This window comes from Canis lupus, chromosome 16, assembly GCF_003254725.2.
Source record: "Canis lupus dingo isolate Sandy chromosome 16, ASM325472v2, whole genome shotgun sequence".
NCBI lineage: Eukaryota > Metazoa > Chordata > Mammalia > Carnivora > Canidae > Canis > Canis lupus.
In genome coordinates this window covers 32,880,175-32,902,826 of record NC_064258.1, presented here as the reverse complement: position 1 = coordinate 32,902,826, position 22,652 = coordinate 32,880,175, and the positions used below count along the sequence as shown (strand labels likewise).

General features: G+C 42.2%; 1 protein-coding gene across 6 annotated transcripts in view; it reads left to right on the top strand.

The window, feature by feature from the left end:
* Positions 1-22,652, top strand: part of NRG1 (neuregulin 1) — a 1,071,954-nt gene that overhangs the window by 851,232 nt on the left and 198,070 nt on the right. Inside the window, exon 1 of one of the 6 annotated variants that reach the window (XM_025423336.3) lies at positions 2,138-2,710. The exons of the other annotated variants lie outside the window; for them this stretch is intronic. Within the exon in view, the coding sequence (XP_025279121.1) occupies positions 2,614-2,710 (97 nt within the window). The 5' untranslated portion in view covers positions 2,138-2,613. Of the gene's footprint in view, positions 1-2,137; positions 2,711-22,652 lie in introns of those variants that run through there. 6 annotated transcript variants of the gene reach the window in all.

Here is a 22,652-nt window from a genome sequence, read left to right as displayed (position 1 = left end):
TGCAATATTAACAATCTTTTCTGTGGTCCTTCATTCATACTTTGGGAAAACTGTCCACTAGTACTAGAGTTTCCTTCAAATGGAAAATTATCACAAAATTGCAGGCTCTTCCGTAGCCTCACTGAAAAAATACTGGAATAAAGAATTAATAAGCTGTTTTGAAAAGTAAGACCTCTAGATCCAAAACAAAACTGATAGTATTTCCATAGGTATGGGTTTTTACTACTGCCTTCCTATTTTATTTCGAAAAGACTTGACACTTTTTATTCCAAAATACATTTGTGCTTGCTTTATATTCTTCAGTTCTAAAATAAGGATATATTTGATAACCCTTACCTATTGTATATTAAGCCTGTAAAGGGTCTCATATCCTGGAGGAAGAATACATTTTTTTTGAAAGGGCTCCCCTCTTCTGAATTTTGCTGTTTCCTGCTTTGTTGAGCAGTGGCCCCTCCTGGGAAAACAGAGCTATTTCAGCCAACATTCAGATTTCATTTTATGTAAGACTCTGTGGAATATTACAGTGCCATTCAGGTTTATTCGTAATCTTTCCCCTGATTTTGCTGTTTTTATGGACTAGCAAAATTTATGTTTGGTGTTTGTTGGAGGGTCATCAGAAGATACTTGGACATCAGACTTTTTCCAAATAATGATAGCAGTATTGCTAGGACAGCTCTTAGCAGTTCTTTGTACCCAGCACATTCAGTGAGAATAAAACTATTCTTATTTTAGGACTGTTTTAAAACAAACGTTTTTGCTCCCTACCTTCCCACTTATAGCAAGGAGGCACCCCAGATTTCACCTGCATTTAACTGGTGCCAATTACAATATATACCGAGATGCCTGTATGCACTAATGCTTCAGCTAGCATGGGCCCCAAAGAATGGCTTATCAGGAGCAAATCACTCGTAGAAGAGGAGTACGGTTGTCCATATCCAGCGCCTCCCGACCGCAACGGGACCCTATCACTGTAAATGAACGTTCTAAGTCAGCCACGGCTGTGATCTAACGTCGAGGCTCTGTTCTTTTACATGATTCTGGATCATTCTGTGGTATGGATTACTCTGGCCTCTAACTTTTGTCCTTCTCAGCAGGGTGCCAACGCTTTCTTGATCTCACTGCTCTTTAGAATTCTCCACCAGAGGGAGGACAAGGGAAGGACACGTAGGTCTCACCCGCACTCGGGAGGAAAGTTTGAATCCCACAAAGGCAGCGCCAGCGAATCCGAGAGCTCCAGCCCTGCCTTCCCAACCCTCCCGGCTCCTCCCGCGTTCTCGCCGGCAGAACCGAGTGACTTCCCGCTCCCAGCCGGGGCACTAGTTTTATTGTCGATCGCCTTTTAACCCGGGGTTTTATCAGTTCCTTGGAAAATCGAGCTGTCGTGAGAGACGCAGCTTAGGACCCCCTCTCTGGAGAGGCTAGCTTATTACTATTTATTATTATTATTACTTCTCATAAAGCTAAAGATGAGAATGGCGACAGGCGCGTCGCTAGGCGCGGGAAGGCAGGGGACCCCCCCACCCCACCCTCCCCAGTGCGATCTGCCCCCGCCGAGGTGCCCGGAGCCTCCCGGGACCGGCGCAGCCCCACGCCGGGTCCCCTGCACCCCACCCCGTCTCTGCCGCACGCGCCGCGTGGGGGACTTTCACTGAAACAAGGAAGGAATGAACCCCAAAGTCTCCCGGAGAAACAGCAGGAGCTCCTCTCCTTCCCGAGGGTTCCAGAGCCTTAATTTGGGGGCGCAGGTGTCATGGTCCCAAAGTTTTTTTCTCCAACGTTTCTCCGCGTCCGTGGGAATCGTCCAGCCCTTCGGGGCCGCGGGGCGGCGGAGGACGAGCGAGGAGCCCCTGGGTCCCTTCCTCGGTCTCTAACCTCCCGGGGCCGCTCGGTTCGGTGGCGGCGGCGGCGGCGGCCGCGTGTCCGCGCAGCTTCCAGCGACCCCTGTCGGGGGTTCCCGGAGCCGCTCCGCGCGCCGCCGCCCCCCGCCCGGCCAGGCTCGGGGAGGGAAAGGGGCTGCGCCCGGGAGCGCCGGGCCCAGGCTCCTCCCGGTGGCGTGTCCGCGCCTCGGGGTGGGGGTGTGGTGGGGCAGAGGGAGGGGGCGAGGCAAGGGGAGGGGGCGAAGGAGGCGCCAGCCTCCAACCTGCGGGCGGGAGGTGGGTGGCTGTGGGGCAATTGAAAAAGAGCCGGCGAGGAGTTCCCCAAAACTTGTCGGAACTCCGGGCTCGCGCGGAGGGCAGGAGCGGAGCGGGGCGGCGGCGGCGGCGGCGGCGGCGGCCCGGGCGATGGGAGCGCGGGCCGGACGGTGAACGCCTCTGCCTCGTCGGGCTGCGAGCGCGCCGGACCGACGCCACCAGCCGAGCCGACAGCGGCGGGCCCCGGCGCGGCGGGCCCCGAGGACTTCCCTGGGCGACCTTCGGCGCCAGGTGGCCCGGAGCGCACGCCGCGTCCGCGCCGCTCCCCGCGGCCGACAGGAGCCGCCCCCGCGCCGCGCGCCCCCCGCGCTCGAGGGACCAACTTTGCCCGAGCCCGAGCCGAGCCCTCGGACCGAACTTGGGGCGCGTCGCCCGCGCCGGGAGGGAGCCGGCCGCGAAGCGCGTGCATTTCTGCGGCGAGATGTCCGAGCGCAAAGAAGGCAGAGGCAAGGGGAAGGGCAAGAAGGAGCGCGGCTCCGGCAAGAAGCCCGCGCCCCCGGAGGGCGGCCAGAGCCCAGGTGAGTGCGCGGCGCGGCCCGGCTCCAACATCCTCTTCTGCCCGCGCCGCTGCCGCCGCCTCTCGCCCGCGCCCTGCGCTCCGGGCGCCCGCGGGGCCGGGAGGTTCTCGCCCTCGGTGGGGCCGCCCCTCACCTGGGCGCCGAACCGCACCCGGGCGCCCGCGCCCCGCACCCGCGCGTAGGGTCGGGGCCGCAGACCCCCTGCGCCCTCCGGGGGCCGCGGCGGCGCAGCGCTCCGTGCCGCGGCCTCCCCCCAGCGCCCCGCGGCGGAGCCGGGGCGGGCGCGGGACCCGAGTGCGGGACCCGAGGCTTGGGTGCGCGCCCCTGCGGCGCCGGGAGGGCTTTGCACGGGCCCCGTCTGCCCTCTAGCGAGCGAAGCGGGAACCGGTCTCGGCTGGGCGAGCCTGCCCCGGGAGAGCCGGGGGCGCCGGGCCCGGAGCGCGGGGCGCCGGGGTGCGCAGGGTCGCGGCGCGTGCGGGCCTTCGCCCGGATGCAGCCGAGATACTGGACCTGAGGTCGGTGGAGAGGGATTCCGAGAGGTCAGCGAAGCAGATGAAATCTAGCCCAGCGCCAGGAGCCAGGCCTGCTCTAAAGGAGTCCTCAAACTTTAAATTTAGCAGTTCTGGCTTTCAGGACCTCCTTGATAAATATGGTTAGTTTATGTTCCCAAGAGGTTCCGAAAACCAGAGTTCAAGTTTTTGAACCCAGTGGGTTACCGGTTATATAACAGAATGAAATGGAAGTCGCGGCTTTCTGGAGACAAATCTTGTGTTTAATACTCAGAACACGGCTGTGACTGACAGTTTCACCTTAGGTTTCTCTAGGAAGAGCTGATCCTCTAGATATTGTCTTGACTAGAGCAGCCCAATTAAATGCTTGAATATGAGTGATTGAGTGAAGAAGATGCTTTAAAAAGGAGAGGAGGAGTATAAGGGTTTGTTGTTGTTGTTGTTGTTTTGTCTCTGCAATTCCCAACTGTTAATTGATCCGGATCCCTTAAGTCACTTAAAGCATCTCCCCAACACATTTTATAAAGCACTTCTGAAAGTTTAATTCACTAGCGCTTGGTAACACTGTGGCTGAAAAGATAAGCAGAAATATTTGTCTGTTCCTTGTAAGAAGAAAACAAGATTTACTTAGTCCTCTTATTGGCATCACTGATAGCATTTCAGAACCTGACTTACTGGCAGGGACCTTCAGCAGGTTTTGAGCAAAACAAAAATTGAACAAAGAGTAATTGTTTGGCCGCAGACCATTCCTGTGCGTGCTTGTATAATAAGATACTGCTGATCAGATTCACCTTATTTACTTCATGAGGGTATAGAGAGACTTTCTTTGCTTTCGCCCTGTGCTTTGGGGACAAGGTATGAAATGGGGAGCTCAATTAGCAACCTCTGCCGGTGACTTTATCAACTGTCCTTTCAAAAGTCATCATGGTAAATTAGACTTTAGACGGAATCAAAACTGTAAAGTTGCAGAGTTCTTTGTGGAGGCCGTTAGATGTTCTCCTGTCCTGCCCATGAACTCTGCCTTCAGAAGTTTCTGTGGTCCCCTGTAGGAGGTCTGCTGAATGAAGGAGGGGCATTGGCTTGAAGTGGCATCCTTTTTAGGTAACAGGTTTGCATTTTGTCAAAGGTTTATAGCAGCAGTGCCTTAGCATAGACATTTTAGATAAGCAGGTAGATTTAAGAGCAAGCCAGCATTTCTCTGTCCTCCAAGATCTTATCTGTGAGGTAGGCAGCTGTGTTGGGACTACCCCAATGTTCTCCCTTGACACCGAGTTCGAGAGCTCCTTTGGTGGCTCTCATTCTGCATTCTAGTCACAGTAGTGGTTCCCTATAAACCAGGTAGATTGGCATCCTTAAGTGGCATTCTCTTTACTATCTTCCTGGAAAATTGAGATGAACTTGGCTCTAGGTTAGTTTTCAGTATATATAAAAGGTGTGTGTTTGTGTGTATATATATATATTCTTATATATGTATATGATTTTATTTATTCACGAGAGACACAGAGAGAGGCAGGGACGTAGAGGGAGAAGCAGGCTCCTTGTGGGGAGCCTGATGCGAGACTCTAATCCCAGGACCCCAGAATCACGCCCTGAGCCAAAGGCAGACGCTCAACCACTGACCCACTCAGGCACCCCTAGTTTTCAGAATATTTGTCTCCGTTTTACAACAGGTAGTCCTCATCTCTGGGGAGGAAACTTTTAACTTTCTCCAGGGCATCTTGGAGGAGGTAAAAAGTTGTATAAATCATATAAACCACTTAAGAATATTGATTCTTTGTTTTGATTTGAAAAGAATGCTCAACCCGAAACCAGCTCTGTATAAAATCACATGGCATGAATAGATTGCTTTGAAATCATTGTCTCTCCTTGTCATTTTCCTTATGATGACGAGTGCCAGTGGACTGTCCCTTATCTTAAGGGTGTCAGTAACTGATAGTCATAATGGCTTGTGGGAGAAACTCACATCTCTTTTTCGGCTTTCTTTGCACTCAAGTTCTCAGGTGTCCTCAAAAGAAACAACTTCTGGTGCCATGACTGTGGTGTTGCCACTTACCCTGCCAGCCCCGATGAGGACCTAGGAGCACACCCATCTGTTAGAGAGCTCCTGTGTTAGGATCGTGCAGACCCACATTTCATCTCTTGCTGAAAGCAGCCACTGAAACTGCGTGTGCTGGACGATGCACATGCAACCGCCCAGCTTCTCTTTGGATGTCATAACATGACTTCACGACAGTCGGGGGAGATATAACGCTGAGATAACAGCCTCTCAGCCCTGCTGTGAGCTGTATTATATGCAGAGGCATAAACACATCTGTTGGAGGGAAATTTTCAGGGGAAAAAGGCTTCTTTAACTTTCATATGACATGTGCAACTGATATGTGATACATACATGGCTATGTTTCACAGTATCCACATTTTTATACAATTAACTGAATATTGAATTGCACACTGTTGGGGCTGCAGATGTTCAACAGAATTATCTATTCCATAATAATGGCTCTAATAGGTCCCAAGCCCTTGGGGTCATTGGTTTCTCTTCTTTGCTCAAAATAAGCAAACTCAGCAAATCCTGGGCTATGTAACACGGATCCATGTAGTACCGGGGGCCCTGTAATATCCTGGGCCTCCTAGACTCTAGACCTCCCATATCCATTCTCTTCTTATTGATTTAGCTCAACAAACTTCCTATCAAAGCCTCAATTACAAAACCAGAGTTTTTGTTTGGTTTCGCTTGCTATTTGGTCATAGCAACTTCTTTTATGAATTTCCATTTGCTGATATGTTTCTCTTCCATAAAACACCACAAAGGATTTTTTTTTTTAAAGATTGTATTTATTTATTCATGAGAGACACACACACACACACAGAGGCAGAAAACAGAGAGAGAAGCAGGCTCTCTGCAGGGAGCCCGATGCAGGACTCGATCCCAAGACTCCAGGATCACGCCCTGAGCTGAAGGCAGACGCTCAACCGCAGAGCCACCCAGGCATCCCAGGACTTTTTTTCTTCCTCTCTCCCAACTTTCTCTCTCTTTTTAAAATGACCTGGAACAAATTCATTATCAAGCTAAGCCGAGTTCTAGAACTATAGGGTCTCCCTTCAATCGTGGTAGAAGGGGCATCTGTGACTACACGTGAAACATCGTCTGCCAGATGGGTAGAAGTGGTCCATGTGCTCCCTGGATGACATCACCCACCTGCTTCTTTAAGTGGCTCCCCAGACTGAAGTGCTTGTAAACATTCTTGGAGGTAAAGTGTGCTGTCACTAACAGGGCAGCGTGTGTTTATGAAACAGGAGGAATGTCCAGTGGTCTTTTTCAGCCTGATTACTTCTGGCCACTTAGCTGCTATAATTATTCAAAACATTAAATATTATTTATAGGATGAAATAGGGTTTCTTTTGAAGAATTATTTTGAAGCAGTAAGGTGGGAGAAGCTTAGGGAATCCCATTTGCATACCTGTAGAATAATAAAGTAATACTGATGGAAGAATGAAGAAAAAAATAAATATACATAAATAATCAGAAAGTATTGAACTAATACGAGGATAGGGAATACCTTACTACATGCCAAGCCCTATACTAGATGCTTTTATGTTTATTATTTATTAATAAGGGAGCTAATATTCATTGTTCCAAGGAGTGTGACATACTTTGTGTATTTTTGTCGCTTGTCCTTTAGGAAGTGCAAAAATGCCTCATGGTCGGACAGCAAGAAGCAGGATACCTAGTTCTTAGCTCCAGAGCTAGATAGCCTGGGTTTAAATCCTAGTGCTACTGTTCCTTAATGGTTTTAGGAGAAAATAACTTAATCCTCCCTCTATGCCTAAATTTCCTTATTTGTAAAAATTGTATAATAATAATATTATTCTCATCATGAAGTTATTATGAAGCTTAAATGAGATGATCCATGGAGCATTGTGAACGTTGCCCGACGTGTAGTAAGTGCCCAATAAATGTTAGCTCTGTTTATAGAATCACTTAAGAAGCAAATTGTCTGTGTCTTTGCAAAGGTATTTGACATCATTTTCAAAATTCACCTTTTATGGTAAAAAAATAATTCCAAACCGGCTGTAGTTAGAGTGAGTATAAATATTAATATCTTCTACCTGTAAATATAGAGCAAAGGGAATAAATATGTCAAACACGATAACTGCATGTATGTATTATGAAAGCGGTCCCGAATTCAGTCTAAATATTGAAAGTAGAGTGAGGTGCAGCATAATTTTTATCTCTGGCAGAAAAATGTTGAGGTTTCAAGCTATGAGACGATTTTGAAACATGACCCCTTTTCTGGCAACACATAAGAGTTGACGCTCAAACCTCACTTTATTATATGGAATGCATAATCTTCTCTTTGGGGTCTAGTATAAACTGCAGCAGTTGAAAAGGAAAGTGTATATGAACATTTTCTCTGTTATCTTTTTATCAAATGTAACAGTATATTATCGGCAAGGATATATTGCCAGCAAGGATCCCAGAATTGAGTGCAGGTGTTTCTAAATAGAAATAATTAATGAATATAGGAAATCCATACTTCTCACTACTTATTTTCTCCCCTTCTCCCTAGAATGGTTATATGTAGTGTTTAAAGTTTCAGCAGTGTGCCTCTTACCAAGTCAGTATCTCATTAACATTCTCAAAGTAACAAGTTACACTTGGCATTAACAAAGTCCTGATAGTTTATCATGTTCTATTAGGACAGAAGAAAACAAACTGAATGTCAGTATTTGGGGTGAGTGATTTTATTTGCTCCAAGAGACAAATAAATGAACTTCTCATATTTTAGTTAACCCTAGGGCTTTCCTCTTCATAAACAGAAAATATGAAACATTAAATCAGATAGTGTTGGCTTACACACTGATTTATTTTAACCAGAGGGAAATAGTATCCATTGAATATGCTATAAGGTACATAAAAATGAAATTTCCCCAGAGGCACAAGTGATGTTTGGATCATAATCCTACACATCCTAATCCTAATCCTGTGTCTGTGTCCTTGTATGAGTTTTAATAGATTTTAAAAAGCGAGCTACCAAAATGCCAATAGATGTCAGTGTTTGTTGCTTTAGAAAAAGTAAGGTGTTAGAAGAAAAAAAGAGACAGTTTAATTTGTTCTTAGTTTTAATAAGCTAAAGCTGGCTACTCTGAAAAGTTTGATAAGTATTAGGACCCTGTATAAGCTTGTGTACTTAGACTCTGTTAAAGAAAATGTCATTTTCACATTCCGCTCTTCTAAATATTAAGAGATGCCTCTGCAATAAATTCCTGAAAGAATTCAGAATGTAGGCTGAAAATACACTCATCAGCACATTTTTTCCTTTTTAAAAATGAAGACGCAATTGTTTGAGAATGTGGTTACGTCTTGTATGTCTTGCATTTTCAAACTAGAAATTAATTATGCATGTGTCTTGTATCACCTTGACTAGGATTGAGCAAGTGCATTTTTGAGTCCAACTCAGGTGAAATCTATGGACTTTGGCCAGAGATGACCAGAATTTCCTTTTCTTCTTTTACGAGTGTCACTGTTTTGTGGCCTCCAGAGGGTGCTCCAAGAGCATCACACTGCTACTCCCCAAAGAATGACTCCTTTTTTCTTTTCTTAAGTTGCTTTGATATTCTGAACAATCTGTGGGGAAGAGGAGGGCCCTGATTTCATTGTTAGCTCCCTCAACTGGGGTTTGTTTTTCAGTGAGACCAAGTAGCCTGAATTCACTAAGAGCCCTGAAAAGGAACATTCTGATACCTCATTCTGAGGATGGCAGTGCAGTTGTCACTTGCAAAGGGATGTCTGTGAAATTAATTTTCACCAGCACTTTTTCCTCGGAAAGCCTAGCATCTCACAGGCACCTTTCAGTTGCCCCTTACAGCAGTTCCTTCTGAATAAGTTCAGAGACCTCATGTTTCAAAGTTTCCCTGGGGCATTGGAAAAAATGATAAGGTGAAGTCTCCAAAATTGAACAAAGGATTTTTACTAACACGTTTGCTTTCATTTCTTCACACTGTTCCCTCAACTCCCAGCTAAAATTGGTTAAGAACCCGACTTCGATTGAGCTACACATTTTTGAAGATAGGTATGAAAAATCAAGTCTGTTGGATCGTAGGCTAATATTGTAATATTGTGCTCATGATTTATTCCACTGAGCCCTTGTCATCTTCAACGCAAGTTGCTCCTATTATAGTACTCCCCTGCCCTTTTGAAGTGTAGTATCGTTCATCTTGTTTCTTAGACAGGAAATGTATTATTGTGGTGCCTGGGTGGCTTAGTCGGTTAGCCAAGTGGCCAACTCTTGATTTCAGCTTTGGTCATGATCTCAGGATTGTGAGCTTGAGCCGTCCCGAAGGCCTTGTGCTGGGCGTGGAGCCTGCTTAAGATTCTCTCTCCCCTTCCCACCGTGCATGCTCTTGTTCTCTTAAAAAAAAAAAAAAAAAAAAGTAAAGGTATTACTGATGGGACAGTAGCTCTGCCACACTGCCTCAACCCTTTTATTTCATAGCTTCAGCAGGCAGGCAGCTGGCTCCTTGGGCAGCTGTTGAGTTTTAGTTTCAATGATGTGAGAGTCAGGGAATGTTTCATTAGGTCAAACCCTGTGACATTGTTGATTTTGTAGGTCATACGTGACTGACTACTGTCAATGTCATATGGCTTAATATTCGGATTTTCTTTAGTAGTTTGGCTTTATGCTTTGTGTGTTATTTTAAATAATATAGTAGTGACAACTTTGAAAATTCTTACAAGTTTTGGTAATTAAAAGAGGTTAAAAGTAATATATAAAGGATCCCGGGCTAGGAAATCATTGAACCAGTGGCATTTTTCTCCAATAAACAGATCAGATCATATGATATCCATATAAAACAAATTCAGCATGAAGTCAGAGTGTCAACTAGCATTTCCCCTTGGAGAGAAAAGTGGCACATTTTTACCATGACATAGAATTTGTATTTCTATTTGACCTATTAGAAAACTGTTACCTTGCTTTCTCTTACTCATCGTATTTCTACAGAGATTACAGAGATGTGAGAAGGAAATAATAGTGAGTGGTGAATAATTCTGGCCTTATTTTATGAGATAATATGGAAACAAAATCTTTGCTCAATTTCATGTTTTTAGAGCAACACAAATTTTCTAGTATTTTAATAACTGAATTCTATTGTCAAGTGAAAATGCATCTCATTATGAATGGCCTATATTGCTTTTTAAGTGAGGTTAAATTTAGATAAAGCCAGTTTTTGAAAAGTGTGTGTATTTGTGTTTGTGACTGCATGTCATCTGTTTGTTATATATAACCTTGTAGTTGTAGAGACAAATTGCAATTTTAAAGGTTATGGCAGCTATTTAGCTATTCCGTAGTGAATCTAAAATCAGTCTTTAAAAGGAAATGTCTAAATTCCAATTTGGAACGACTCTTTTTTCCAGAACACATAAATCTTACAAATATAGTGAAATGTTTTGCATACCGAATGTCTTTTATTTAAGGACTCCAGAATTGAAACTTGAAATTCCTACACATTTTGTGATTTTTTTCCAAAAAATATAATTCAACCTCACATAAAAGAGGTGGAATATTAATTATACATAGAAACATTTCTCTATTAATGCCCTAAATTTCTATAACATAAAGTGTATTTTTCAGCTGTGTAGTATGTCATTTATTTAGGAATTTTCATCCTATATAATAGGAAATCACACTTCTATGTGAGCTGATAAGAAATGCCTCCAAAAAATCAAAGAAGAAAAAAGGAGGGAGACAGTCAGCAAATATTTAAAGGAAAACAAATGTTTAAGAGAAGAGAGCTTTCTTCCATGGAGATAAATGTATGTGTGACTACTTAATGTTTAGAAATATGTGTATTGTGAATCGAGTGTTTTTTCTATTAAGTTTCTCAGGACTTAGGAGGGTTTCTGGTTGTCCTTGAACTTGTCTCTTCTCCCTCTTTTGCATCTTATTCCCCTTACACTTTGCCCTGTTGGAGGAAAATTAGCAGAGCAGGAGAGGATTGGTAACTGGATCAAGTATTAGTTGATGTAAGGTAGGCTCCAGGATGTGGGAAAGTCATTTTGGACACAGCACGCTATGGTTTTGTGCCTACAGGGTGAATATTTGTATTATGTTTAACATGGTTTAGTAGATGGAAAAGGTTGTTTTTGTTAACCAACAAAACAGGGTTGAGCTGAGGGTTGAGCTCAGGGTTGAGCTGAGCCTAAAACATGTTATCTATGGAGCCATCACTTAAGTGAAACCCAAGTGAACATTATAAGTCATCATTTTGATGATTCTGGAATCTTCTTTCCAAACCCACTGGAGTGAAGGGCATACAGAGCAGGGATGACATTTTAAATATGCACCTGTGTATTCCACATGGAATGGGATGAAACAAAATCCTGCTAAAAAGGATGAGCCTGGGCCCAAGCCTTCGTGGGGGTGGCCCCACCCCTGCGCCTTTGAATCCAGCCTTCCCGAAGCCAGACAATATCCTGACTTTGGGCAGAACTCTAGCACTGAGCAGCATTTTGCATGCTCCCAAAATTATCTGGCCACTCACCTCAACAATAAGAATCTGTTTTGTGAGTGTGGCCACTAAAAAGAAAAATTGGCTCTGTCGTTTCCTGACTAGCAGACCAAATGAGAATTCCTATATTCGAATATAGTGTTGTTCAGAACATAGCAGCATGAAGATTTCACTGTGAGCAACAGCAAGCAGAGGGTGTTTCTGGGACACCTACCTGGACATTGGCCTGGCTTTAGTGACTGCTGCGTTCCTCCTGTGGTTGAGAGACGCTGGCTCAGTTTGATCAGAGCCTGATTGAAAGGAATGCTCTGGTTCTGTGCTCCGATTGCATAGATTGCAAGCTCTCCCCCTTGTGTGACCCTGACGGTGACTAAATCTATTAAGCCTCACTTTCCCTGTGTACAGTGTGGAAAGCTGTATGTAATTCATGTGATTGTTCTGAGGAGTAGTGTTTGGGATTGTGCTCTGGGTACAGAGTAAGGACTGAGTGATGTGTTTCATTGAGTTTGAATATTAATGACATCTAAGTATTTTTTCCACGTTTGTTCATCTAATGGTATCTTCTTGTTGTGTGTGTCTGTATCAATGTTGTCTGAATTTTAAGTCCTCTGAAGACTTTATAAATACATGCTGTGCATCTTTTCATGGGGTCTTATACACAGAGGCTCTTGTACATAATTATCATGTTGTTGATAGTACATATCAAATATTTATTTGGCATAGATTCTATAGCTTTGGACTATTGGTGAGAGTTGGATGCCAAATATGAACACATTCATAAAAAGATGAGCGGATATTCTTAACCTGAGGTTTAACTTGAACTTTGGCCTATACATAAGCTCATTTTTGGAGAAGAGAGCAACACGAAATAGCAGTAATATTTTTTTTATAATATATATTTTTTAAGATTTTATTTATTTAGTCATGAGAAACACACAGAGAGAGAGAGAAGAGGCAGAGACACAGGCAGAGGGAGAAACAGGCTCCATGCAGGGATTCCCCACGTGGGACTCGATCCTGGGTCTCCAGGATCACGCCCTGGGCTGCAGGCGGCGCTAAACCGCTGAGCCACTCAGGCTGCCCTAGCAGTAATATTTTAATGAATTGGTACAACAGCATGTTATGGGTACTTGTATTTTAAATAATAGACACATACCCTTACTCTTTTAAAAATATGACAATTAGTTCTTTAGATGTAACCTTCCCGTTCTTTGTCTTGATGGTCAAGGGTAACTTGTATTGCAGATGGTGCCTAATAGAGTACTTTGCATATGAATTTTTATAGGATAAATGAGTGAGGATCATTTTTCTATATATGTTTATTAACCATTGTGTTTCCTGAGGTAAAGGATAGAAAATTGTAGTGACTGATTGATAAATTGACTTAATTGGAGCACACTGTGTTGTACGGGTGTACTAAGTTCATTGTCTCACAAAATGTTTCATTTGTATATTAAGTTGACATTGTTTGTATATAGATCAAACATGCTTTTATGCTCTTCTGATATTTTCTCTCTTCTCTGCCAACAGTGACAATATTTGTATTAAGCACAATATTTCACTGTTTATAATATCTATATTCTCCACTTTAAGTTATTTTTAAATAAAAAACAGGGAGGCTGCTGTGAAACCCATATATTGGTAAATTTTTATAAACAATTATAATAGTAATAATGAAAATAATCCTCATCTGTGTCTGAGAAAAATATTGAAGGCTGATATATTGTCCCAGAAGGATTAGTTCAAAAACAGGAAATAGATTGTGATTATAATTTGTTTTAGTGAGGTCACCTTGCTATATCCTTAGAATCTTCCCTGGGGGGTGGTGGGAGGGAACTGCTCATGCATTATCCATTTTGGGAAAGAGTTATATATACAGGAATTATGGAAATGAGCTATTGGGTTTGTCAGGAGAAAACCAATTATTTGAATACTGAGTTGAATGGAAATTGAAATACATAATTTTCCATATTGAATAGAAATGGGAGACGTCTGTCTTAAGGGTTGTGTTTCGTATTTGTTATTTTTTACATGTCGACTATATTGTGTGTTCTCAGGTGCCCTTAACCTGACAGGAGGGGAAAATGTCAATAGAAATAGTTATTTTCTATTTTTGATATTTGGAAAGCAAAGTAGAATTTTAAATATTGTGTACATTACTCATGCCCCACCGAAAAGGACTGGGGTCCACTTCAAGAAGGCAGTTAAGATAGGGGCACCTGGGTGGCTCAGTGGTTGAGCATCTGCCTTCGGCTCAGGTCCCTATCCTGGGGTCCTGGGATCGAGTCCTGCATCAGGCTCCCCTGCAGGGAGCCTGCTTTTCCCTCTGCCTGTGTCTCTGCCTCTCTCTCTCTCTGAGTCTCTCATGAATAAATAAAAAGAAACTCTTAAAAAAAAAAAAGAAAAAAGCTTTGGTGAAAGCTTTTCACATCCGATTTGGTGACCTCGGTCACTCTCTGTAAGTAAAGACATGCTTCAGTGCTTCCCTCTGCCCTCTGCAGAAATTTAGGTTTCCTTCATTCTGCCTCTTAAAATTGTGATGAGAAGGCAGGAGGCAGCCCTCTTGCTGTTTTGTCCCTAGGGCACCAGTATGAGAATAAAAGCTCCCAGTAGCCGGGGCAGGGGGTAGCTGTGGCCTTATGGGGACATGCATCTAGACAAACCTTTTGGGAGAACTTCAAGGCGCCTGTGCCTTCTGACATCATAGGATCCCATGACAGAGGCCACCGCAGAAGATCTGAATGCCCTTTTTGTCATTTTAGATATGTGATTTTACAAAGTTACTGCTGACCTTAACATAGATGCCCTTCTGGGATTTGTTTCTGTGAAACTTATCAGCAGCTGGATGGCACAGCTCCTGAATAATGCTGTTGCTCCTGAGCAAGATAAGTTACAACTGCATCAAGAGAACAATTTATTCATCCCTGGTGGTGTTAAAATTCTCACATCAAGTCGCAGAGAGAAATCACTCTTTGGAAGATTCCCAGTGTTTTGCTCATAGTAGTGTGTCAACTCCCTGTAAAATATAAAAAATATTTCCTGTTCAGAATTTACAAGAATCTAGTTTTTGGTTATGAATACAGCAGTTCTTTGTTGAGAACTCCCTGGGCAAATTAAGTGAATAATAGACATCCTTAGAGTTGTCATGTTTCATGGTATGATTGTAACCAAAATCTTTAAGTAGTGATGGTGGTTTCATGGAAGAAAGTCACTCTATTTCTGGTCACCCAAAGAAAAAAGAAATGGGAAATATACATATGGATATACATACCCAGGATTCTCAGTACTAAATTTGCACATTGCCTAAATATGTGGTTCTGTGCTTTCTATGGGTATAGATATTCCTTTTAATTACTTTCAAGAGGTATGAAATAATTATGCTTAAAATTTACTAGAACCATGTTTTAAATGGTTAGATAGGTTTACTTTTTATAAGATTGCTTTTGTGATTATTAGTCCTATATCTCAGGATTTAGTATAAATGCAGAGCCATTAAACTGTAAAGGCATCAAATATGTGTAAATAGATAACTTTCTATATTTTATCACCTTATTTTCTATAATATAGTAAATATGCTTTGAATATTTTATTTCCCTGAATATTTTATTATCTCTGAATATTTTATTTATGTTTGCTTGCAGGACAGAGGTCAAAAATCTCAATTCTATTTTGAGCATTTTATTTTGTTATTTATATATTTTAATTTTTAGAAAATGAAGCACTGTTTTCATCCAGAAGATTTTTAATTGAGTGGTCATAGATGCACATTTCAGTATTTCACATCTTTAGACCATAAGCTCCATAAGATCATGTCTATGCTGTGCATTATCATATCACCAGGGACTAGCACAGTGCTGCAAGAATAGTCATTGCTGTTAAGAATTTATACAATGATTGAATGAATGAGGCAGTATTGCTAATTTGCTTAGAACAATGAGTTGTGGGAGTTTATGGGTAGCAGTTCAGTTATTATGTTACCATCAGTCAAGGAGAAGGTATGAGCACAAGTCAACAGTATCAGTTATTCATGAATTTGTTCCTAAATTGAGCATTCATTATTTTTTTTGGAAATTCGCACAATTTATTATAAAGCTCTTAGTAAGTAATAATCAGTGCTTAAATTATTCAGACTAGTAAATAGAAATTAGAGGCTTGTTCAGTCTACAATTCTTGCTAACCTAAAATCAAATTTTTGTATCATTTAAGTACATACAGGCAGTGAAGAAATTAAGTAAACTGATGCAGTTTCGAGGGTTAATATTTGCAAAGACTCAGACTATTGCCTGAAACATAATGCTTGTGCTATGTTAAGAGTTTGCTATGTAAATAAATAACCATTGCTCCTGGTAAACAATGAAAATAATCTTCAACAGTATTAGTACTGCCTAGACAGTCAAATCCTAAATATGACTTAATTAGTCCTAGGAAAAATCATACAATATTAAAATGGAAAAGGTTATTTTAGAGGTCATCTGCTTGACTCACATCTTTTTAGATGAGGAAAACCACAAGGTCCAACAGGAGACTCAGTCCTGGCATCAGAACGCAGGCATCCAGACTTCAGGGTAGGGATTTTAATTACTATGATGCCATACTTTTAAATCTAAAATCTATGTGAAGTCAATCTCACTTTTATAGTGCTTGGGGTGTGATGATGCTTCTGGAGAAGACAGGCATATTTCTGTGCCATCAGGTGGCAGCTTGGGGTATATCACTGGTATGATTTTAATTATTTTGAGGGTTACAGTAAATGTAAATCAGCCAGACCTTTATATCTGTTCCTTGTTACGGTAACTTGTACCCAAGTGGGTTCAATAAATATTGACTGACAAGATGACCAGTAAAGTAAGTAGTCCTAATGTCATAATATGGAAGAGGAGGGTGATGGGTATTTGTGTGTGTGTGGGGGGGGGGTGGGGGGGACGGTATGGGTGTGAGCTGTCTCAGTGCTCTGAAACTTTGCTAGCATTGATGCCTTAATGCAAGAGGTCCTAACAACAAGAAGGATCTCTGTGAGCCCTCTGGATGCTCTTTGTAGAAGTGATCTAGGTGCAAAAAAAGAATTGTGAACACCTGTGCCTTGACAGCTGCTCAGACCAAGTCACTCACTTGTATCTGTGAGCCGCTGACCACGGATCACAGTGACATTTTATCACTAACAACCTGAATTATCTTTGACCCAGAGACCTAGGGGTTAAAGGTCTCTTAATCCATTATTAAATTTCCAGAGTGGCAATTCAACTTCCATTAGAAGGATTATTTATATTTATTTATTTAACTGTTTTTGGAGGGAAGGGGGGGCAGTGAGAGAGGTACTTGCTACTATTTCCCTCTTACAGGATTATTATTTAGTCCCGACCTTTATTTGTAGGATTTGGGTAGCATCCTAAAAGAAAGGAAGGTCTCAAAGACTTATTAACACATAATGTTTTTTCATCCTGTCTCACATGGAGTGTCCTAAACTGGGAACTGTGGTCAAAGCAGAGCTTCCCAGAAAAAATGACACTCTGCAGGTTGCAGCAGGGAGGAGCTTTGCCTTGAGGAAACGCAGAGCCTTTGAGGGTGGTAGAAACTCATAGTTTGCTGATTCATATTCTCACATTAACGTGAGACTTAAATAGTGGCGAGAAAGGGACTGCAGAGTTCATCTGGAACCTCTCCAAGTTGCTGGGAGAACAGACCTCTCCTGATTCCCAGCCAGCGGCGGATTGAAAGGCTCTCCTGGGCTGTAACGAGGAAGTACTCCTGGGCCAGAGCTCTCTGAAAGCCTGGCTTCAGTGTGTGTGTGTGTGTGTGTGTGTGTGTGTGTGTGTGTGCCTGTAACACTGGGTAATAAGCATTCACCTCCTGGGAGAAAGAGGACACAGCAGGAGCCATGGTGGAGTAGCACTGATGAGCTGATGGGGAAAGGGGACAGTTCAGGCAGGCAGTCAAGAGAAAGGAGCGCTAAATTCACATGGTTTGGGCCATCGTTTAAAATGGCTGGGCTTTAGGGAGGCCTGGCTGGCTCAGTGGTTGAACGTCTGCCTCCAGCTCAGGTCATGGGTCTGGGGTCCTGGGATCGAGTCCCGCATCCCTCTGCCTATGTCTCTGCCTCTCTCTGTGTGTCTCTCATGAATAAATAAATAAAATCTTAAAAAAAAAAGTACTTAAAAATAATAATAAAATGGCTGGGCTTTATATCCTTGACTAATTATTAAGGAGGTGGATTTAGATGAAGTGTAAAAAATTTAGATGTAAACAAAAACCATGATTCCAAGTCAGTTGATAAAGTCAGTTGCCTCTTACAAGACTGTCCTACAAAATTCTGTGTAATACTTTCCTGGTACATTTTTACTTAGAGGTTGTAGTAGTGAATATTTTTTCAGAAATCCGAAGGTGTTTGAAAAAATCATGGTGTTGTGTAAGGCCTAGATAAGTAACAAATTGGTTTTATGTAGCAAACAGTTTACCTTATATAGAATTTTTGATGGGTGAGCTAGTAATGTGGTTAATTTATCTGGCAAACACCCAAGATTTGTTTAGGTATGTGATCATTGAGGGAAAATATAGAACATGATAAATATATGTATAAATAAATTGCTAGTACAGAAGCTATGAATATAATTCATAGAAGAATATGAATTCTTATAGAAACTACTGGCTGTGAATGTGATATTTCAGAAATTCATAATGCAGTGGTTCCTTAAAAGATGTAATACAGAGTTATGGTATTTAGCATGCACACAAAAAAAAGCAAACTAGACATAGCCTTTTTTTTTTTTTTTAATTAATTTACTTATTTGGGAGAGCATGTGCCTGTGTGGGAATGTGGGGAGGGGCAGAGGGAAAGGATCTCCAGCAGACTCCCTGCTGAGCCTGGAGCCCTACTGGGCTCAGTCTCTCTGAGCCCAAATCAAGAGTCAGATGCTCAACTGACTCAGCCATCCGGGACCCCTAAACTAGACACAGTTTTTGAGAAATTCTTGGCATCTTTGCTTTAAAAAAGTCATAAAACTTTATAATTTTTTTCCAGTGGCTTATGTTTTTTTTTTTTTCAAATTTAGTTTGGGTTTTCCTCCACTGTAAACTTTCCATATAAGATATTTCCTTTTATTTTCTACAGGTTCTGTGTATTTTCTAGAGATGCGATTTTGCACTAACATTCTCAAGAAGTGTCTTTTTTAAAAAAATATTTTATTTATTTATTCATGAGAGACACAGAGAGAGGCAGAGACATAGGCAGAGGGAGAAGCAGACTCCCTGCAGAGAGCCCGATGTGGGACTCGATTCCAGGACCTCAGGATCACATCCTGAGCCGAAGGCAGACACTCAACCACTGAGCCACCCAGGTGCCCTTCAAAAAATGTCTTTTAACCCTATTGATCATCTTAACGGAAAGATCGTAGTACTAAGTTAATTTATCAGACCATGTTTTTTTCTGTGTGGTCTGAATTTTCATCAAGCTATTAATTGAAAGGATACCTCTTCAATTTTCCATTCCTAAGATTCCCAAGTGTATCTATTCTCCTCTTGATAAAACAAGTGTTTGCTAGAAAAGCAGCAGATTGCTTTTGAAGTGAAGTGGATTAAGCTGTCGTGACTGTTACTGTGAACCTATATGGTAAGTCATTTTAATTGCCTTTTTAACATCAGAATCACTGAGGCCCAAGCACAGAAACATGAAATACTTTCTGCCATTTCACAATCGTCAGTAAAGTTTTATTGATAAGATATAAAGTACGGGGCAGCCCAGGTGGCTCAGCAGTTTAGCACTGCCTTCGGGCCAGGACATGATCCTGGAGACCTGGGATCGAGTCCCACGTCAGGCTCCCTGCAGGGAACCTGCTTCTCCCTCTGCCTGTGTCTCTGCCTCTCTCTCTCTCTCTGTGTCTCTCATGAGTAAATAAAATATTTTTAAAAAAGCACAAATTTTAAAAATCTGAGAATTACACGAAAGACCTTTATTTCTCAAAAACTTAACACAAAAGAAGAAATTAGTGTGCCAGCAGGCACCAGGGGCTTCATCAGTGGCCTCAAGATATATTTAAGTGTATCAGCTAGAGGTTCATTTATTACCAGGAAAGAATCAATTCCACTTATTCTTCTCTTTTTATGTGGCACAGCTCCAGGAAGGTATTTTAATTGATTGGTGGGAAGTTTTTAACACAGAAGAAACGTATAAGCCAAGCACCCATTATTTCTAGTACAGTGGCTTTACCACATTATTGGATAATAAAGCTAAAAGCTGCCAAATGTTTCAGAATTATTTTCAGAAATTTACATCCTCTGTTTTCCCATTACCTTGAGAAAGAGTTCAGAGAAAGGGCTTAGTCAGCATGCAATTATAGTATTAGATAAAATATACAGTTTGCTCTGAAACCAAGATGCAGCTAGTTGTCTGTGCTTTAATCAATTGAGAACCGCCGAGAAGTTAGTTGTCAGTCTAAGTGCCACTCCTTTGAAGATAATCTGCTTTCTTCTCTGGATGCTTTTAAGTTTTTGTCTCTCTCTCTCTCTCTCTCTCTCTCTCTCTCTCGTCTTTTTTCCATTTTCACTCTGATGTACTTAGGTATAGATTCCTTTTTATCCTGCTCAGGATTCATCGGGCTTCCTGAACCCATGCACTTGGCTTTATTCTGGGTCATTCTCACCCATATCATTTCAAAGATGTCCTCTACCCATTTCCTTCCTTCCTGGAACTTTTATACTTAAAAGTGTGTTGGAACTTCTCCGTCTCGTGACCCAGTACTGTTTTCCTCTCTCAGAGTCCCAACCTTCGTCTCCCTCTGTTGTCCTGTGTCTTCTCATCTGCCTTCCATATCATCTGCTGTTCCTTCTGCTGTGGACAGTCCACGAAGCTTTTCATTTTAATTCTTGTCTTGTTCTCTTTCTAGCTGTTTGATTTGGTCCCTTTTCAAATCTTTCCTGCTGCTTTTTGTATTTTCCTGGTCCCTAAAGATAATTTCAAGTTTGTTATGCATTTCTTCTAGCAGAGTAAGCATCCTTGTTTCATGATTTGTGTGTGGGGAGTCCAGGACATGCTGGTTTTCACTTAGTGCCTTGCTCCTTTCTGTGTTTGGTTGTTTCTAACTCTGGGCTGTTCTTGCTCAGGAATAGTGATCTGTGGCTTTTCTCAAGTCATAAGATGAAAGGGCATGCATGCCTGCTAAGAAGGTTTTGTGTTTGTTCCTGCTGGATGCCAGGGACCCTACCAGGTTCATGGCCTGAGTTCTAAGACCTGTCACTCTGCTTACCTGGGCTTCAAGAATCTGTCTTTATTTTTTATTTTTTGAGTATAAAAAGAAAAGTTTTTATTTATATTAGCAATAGCCAGAGATTTAAAAAAAAAGATTCCTTGCCTCTCTGACACATTTTGAAACATTTTCTTTTCTTTTTTAAAAAATTTTTATTTAAATTCAATTTGCCAACATAAAATGTAACACCCAGTGCTCATCCCATCAAGTGCCCTCCTTAATGCCCATTACCCAGTCACCCCATCCCCCCACCCTCCTCACCTTCTGCAATCCTTTGTTTTTCCCAGAGTTAGGAGTCTCTCATGGTTTGTCTTCCTCTCTAATTTTTCCCCAGTTTCCCTCCTTTCCCTTATAGTCCCTTTCACCCTTTCTTATAGTGCACATATGGATAAAACCATTCTGATTGTCTTTCCCCAAGAATCTGTCTTTAGATTCAGCTTTCCCTTTCAGCTTTACTCAGGGTCAAGACAATGTCCCTTAGTTCCCTGTGGTGGGAGGGTGGTAGGTTTTGTTTTGGTTACCAGTAGGTATAGATTTTGAGGGGCTTTCTACCAGGTTAGCCCCTTGGAGTCCCAGCTTAGTGTAAAGAGGGTCTACTCTAAGATTCTCCACTTTGGGCAGGCCCTGGAGCCTTGACTGTGGTTCACTTCCTCAGGATGGACAAATGTTCTTCAAGAAAATGGGGTTGGTGATGTCTGAGTGGCTCAGCAGTTGAGCATCTGCCTTTGGCCCAGGGCGTGATCCTGGGATCTGGGATCAAGTCCCACATTAGGCTCCTTGCAGGGAGCCTGCTTCTGTCTCTGCCTCTCTCTCTCTCTCTCATGACTAAACAAATAAAATCTTAAAAAAAAAAAAAAAAAAAAAAAAAGAAAGAAAGAAAAGAAAATGGGGTTGTATTGTCCAGGCATTTTGCTTATAATTCTGGGTTCAAGGTTTCCTCGAAATTTGTCCTGAAAGTTCCCTATTTTGTTAAGGTGTCTGAAGATGTTTATTACAATTAACTCATGATTTTTAGTTGTTTGCCACAGGGGGTTATTTTGAAAAATTTACCCTCCATCCCCTGCAAGGGAGTGGGAGGAGAAGTCATTAATTAATGGGAAACTAAAAATTTTAGGGCAATAAGAGATGTGTTGACCTGAAGAGTACTCAAGTTAGGGATTTTCAGAAGGCAACATTTTGAGGATGAATTGACTGGTTTTGTTTACCTTTAGGATCTAAGCAAGCTTACATCTGGTTAATTTTGAGTTAAGGAAGTCTCTAAAGAAATGCCTCGAGTGGAGGTAGGAATGGACTTTATGAACCAAAAGGTTGTGATGTCACTCCTAAAAATTTCAACGAAATAAGGGATAGTGTGGCTCAGCATATAATCAGACAAGGCATAAATCTTACTGAATGTAATTGCTGTGGTTACCAGTTTACAACAGAAGGGGAAAAACTTTGCCAATGCAAAGAATTAGGTTTTTAAAAAAACTTTTTGATGTGTCTTTGGTGTTTAAGAGAACAATGAAAGATAGGTGACTTGACTAAGGTCCCAGAGTACAGGGCAGCCTGGTAGGCCATCGCCTGGCACCACCGGGTATCTCCATAGGTGGGCCTGCAGCTTCCCTTTCTGCCTTACCTGGGACTTAACACCTTCACGTGCCCCTTACTTTTCTCCCCACGATGGTGTCCTGTTGCTGCAACACTCTG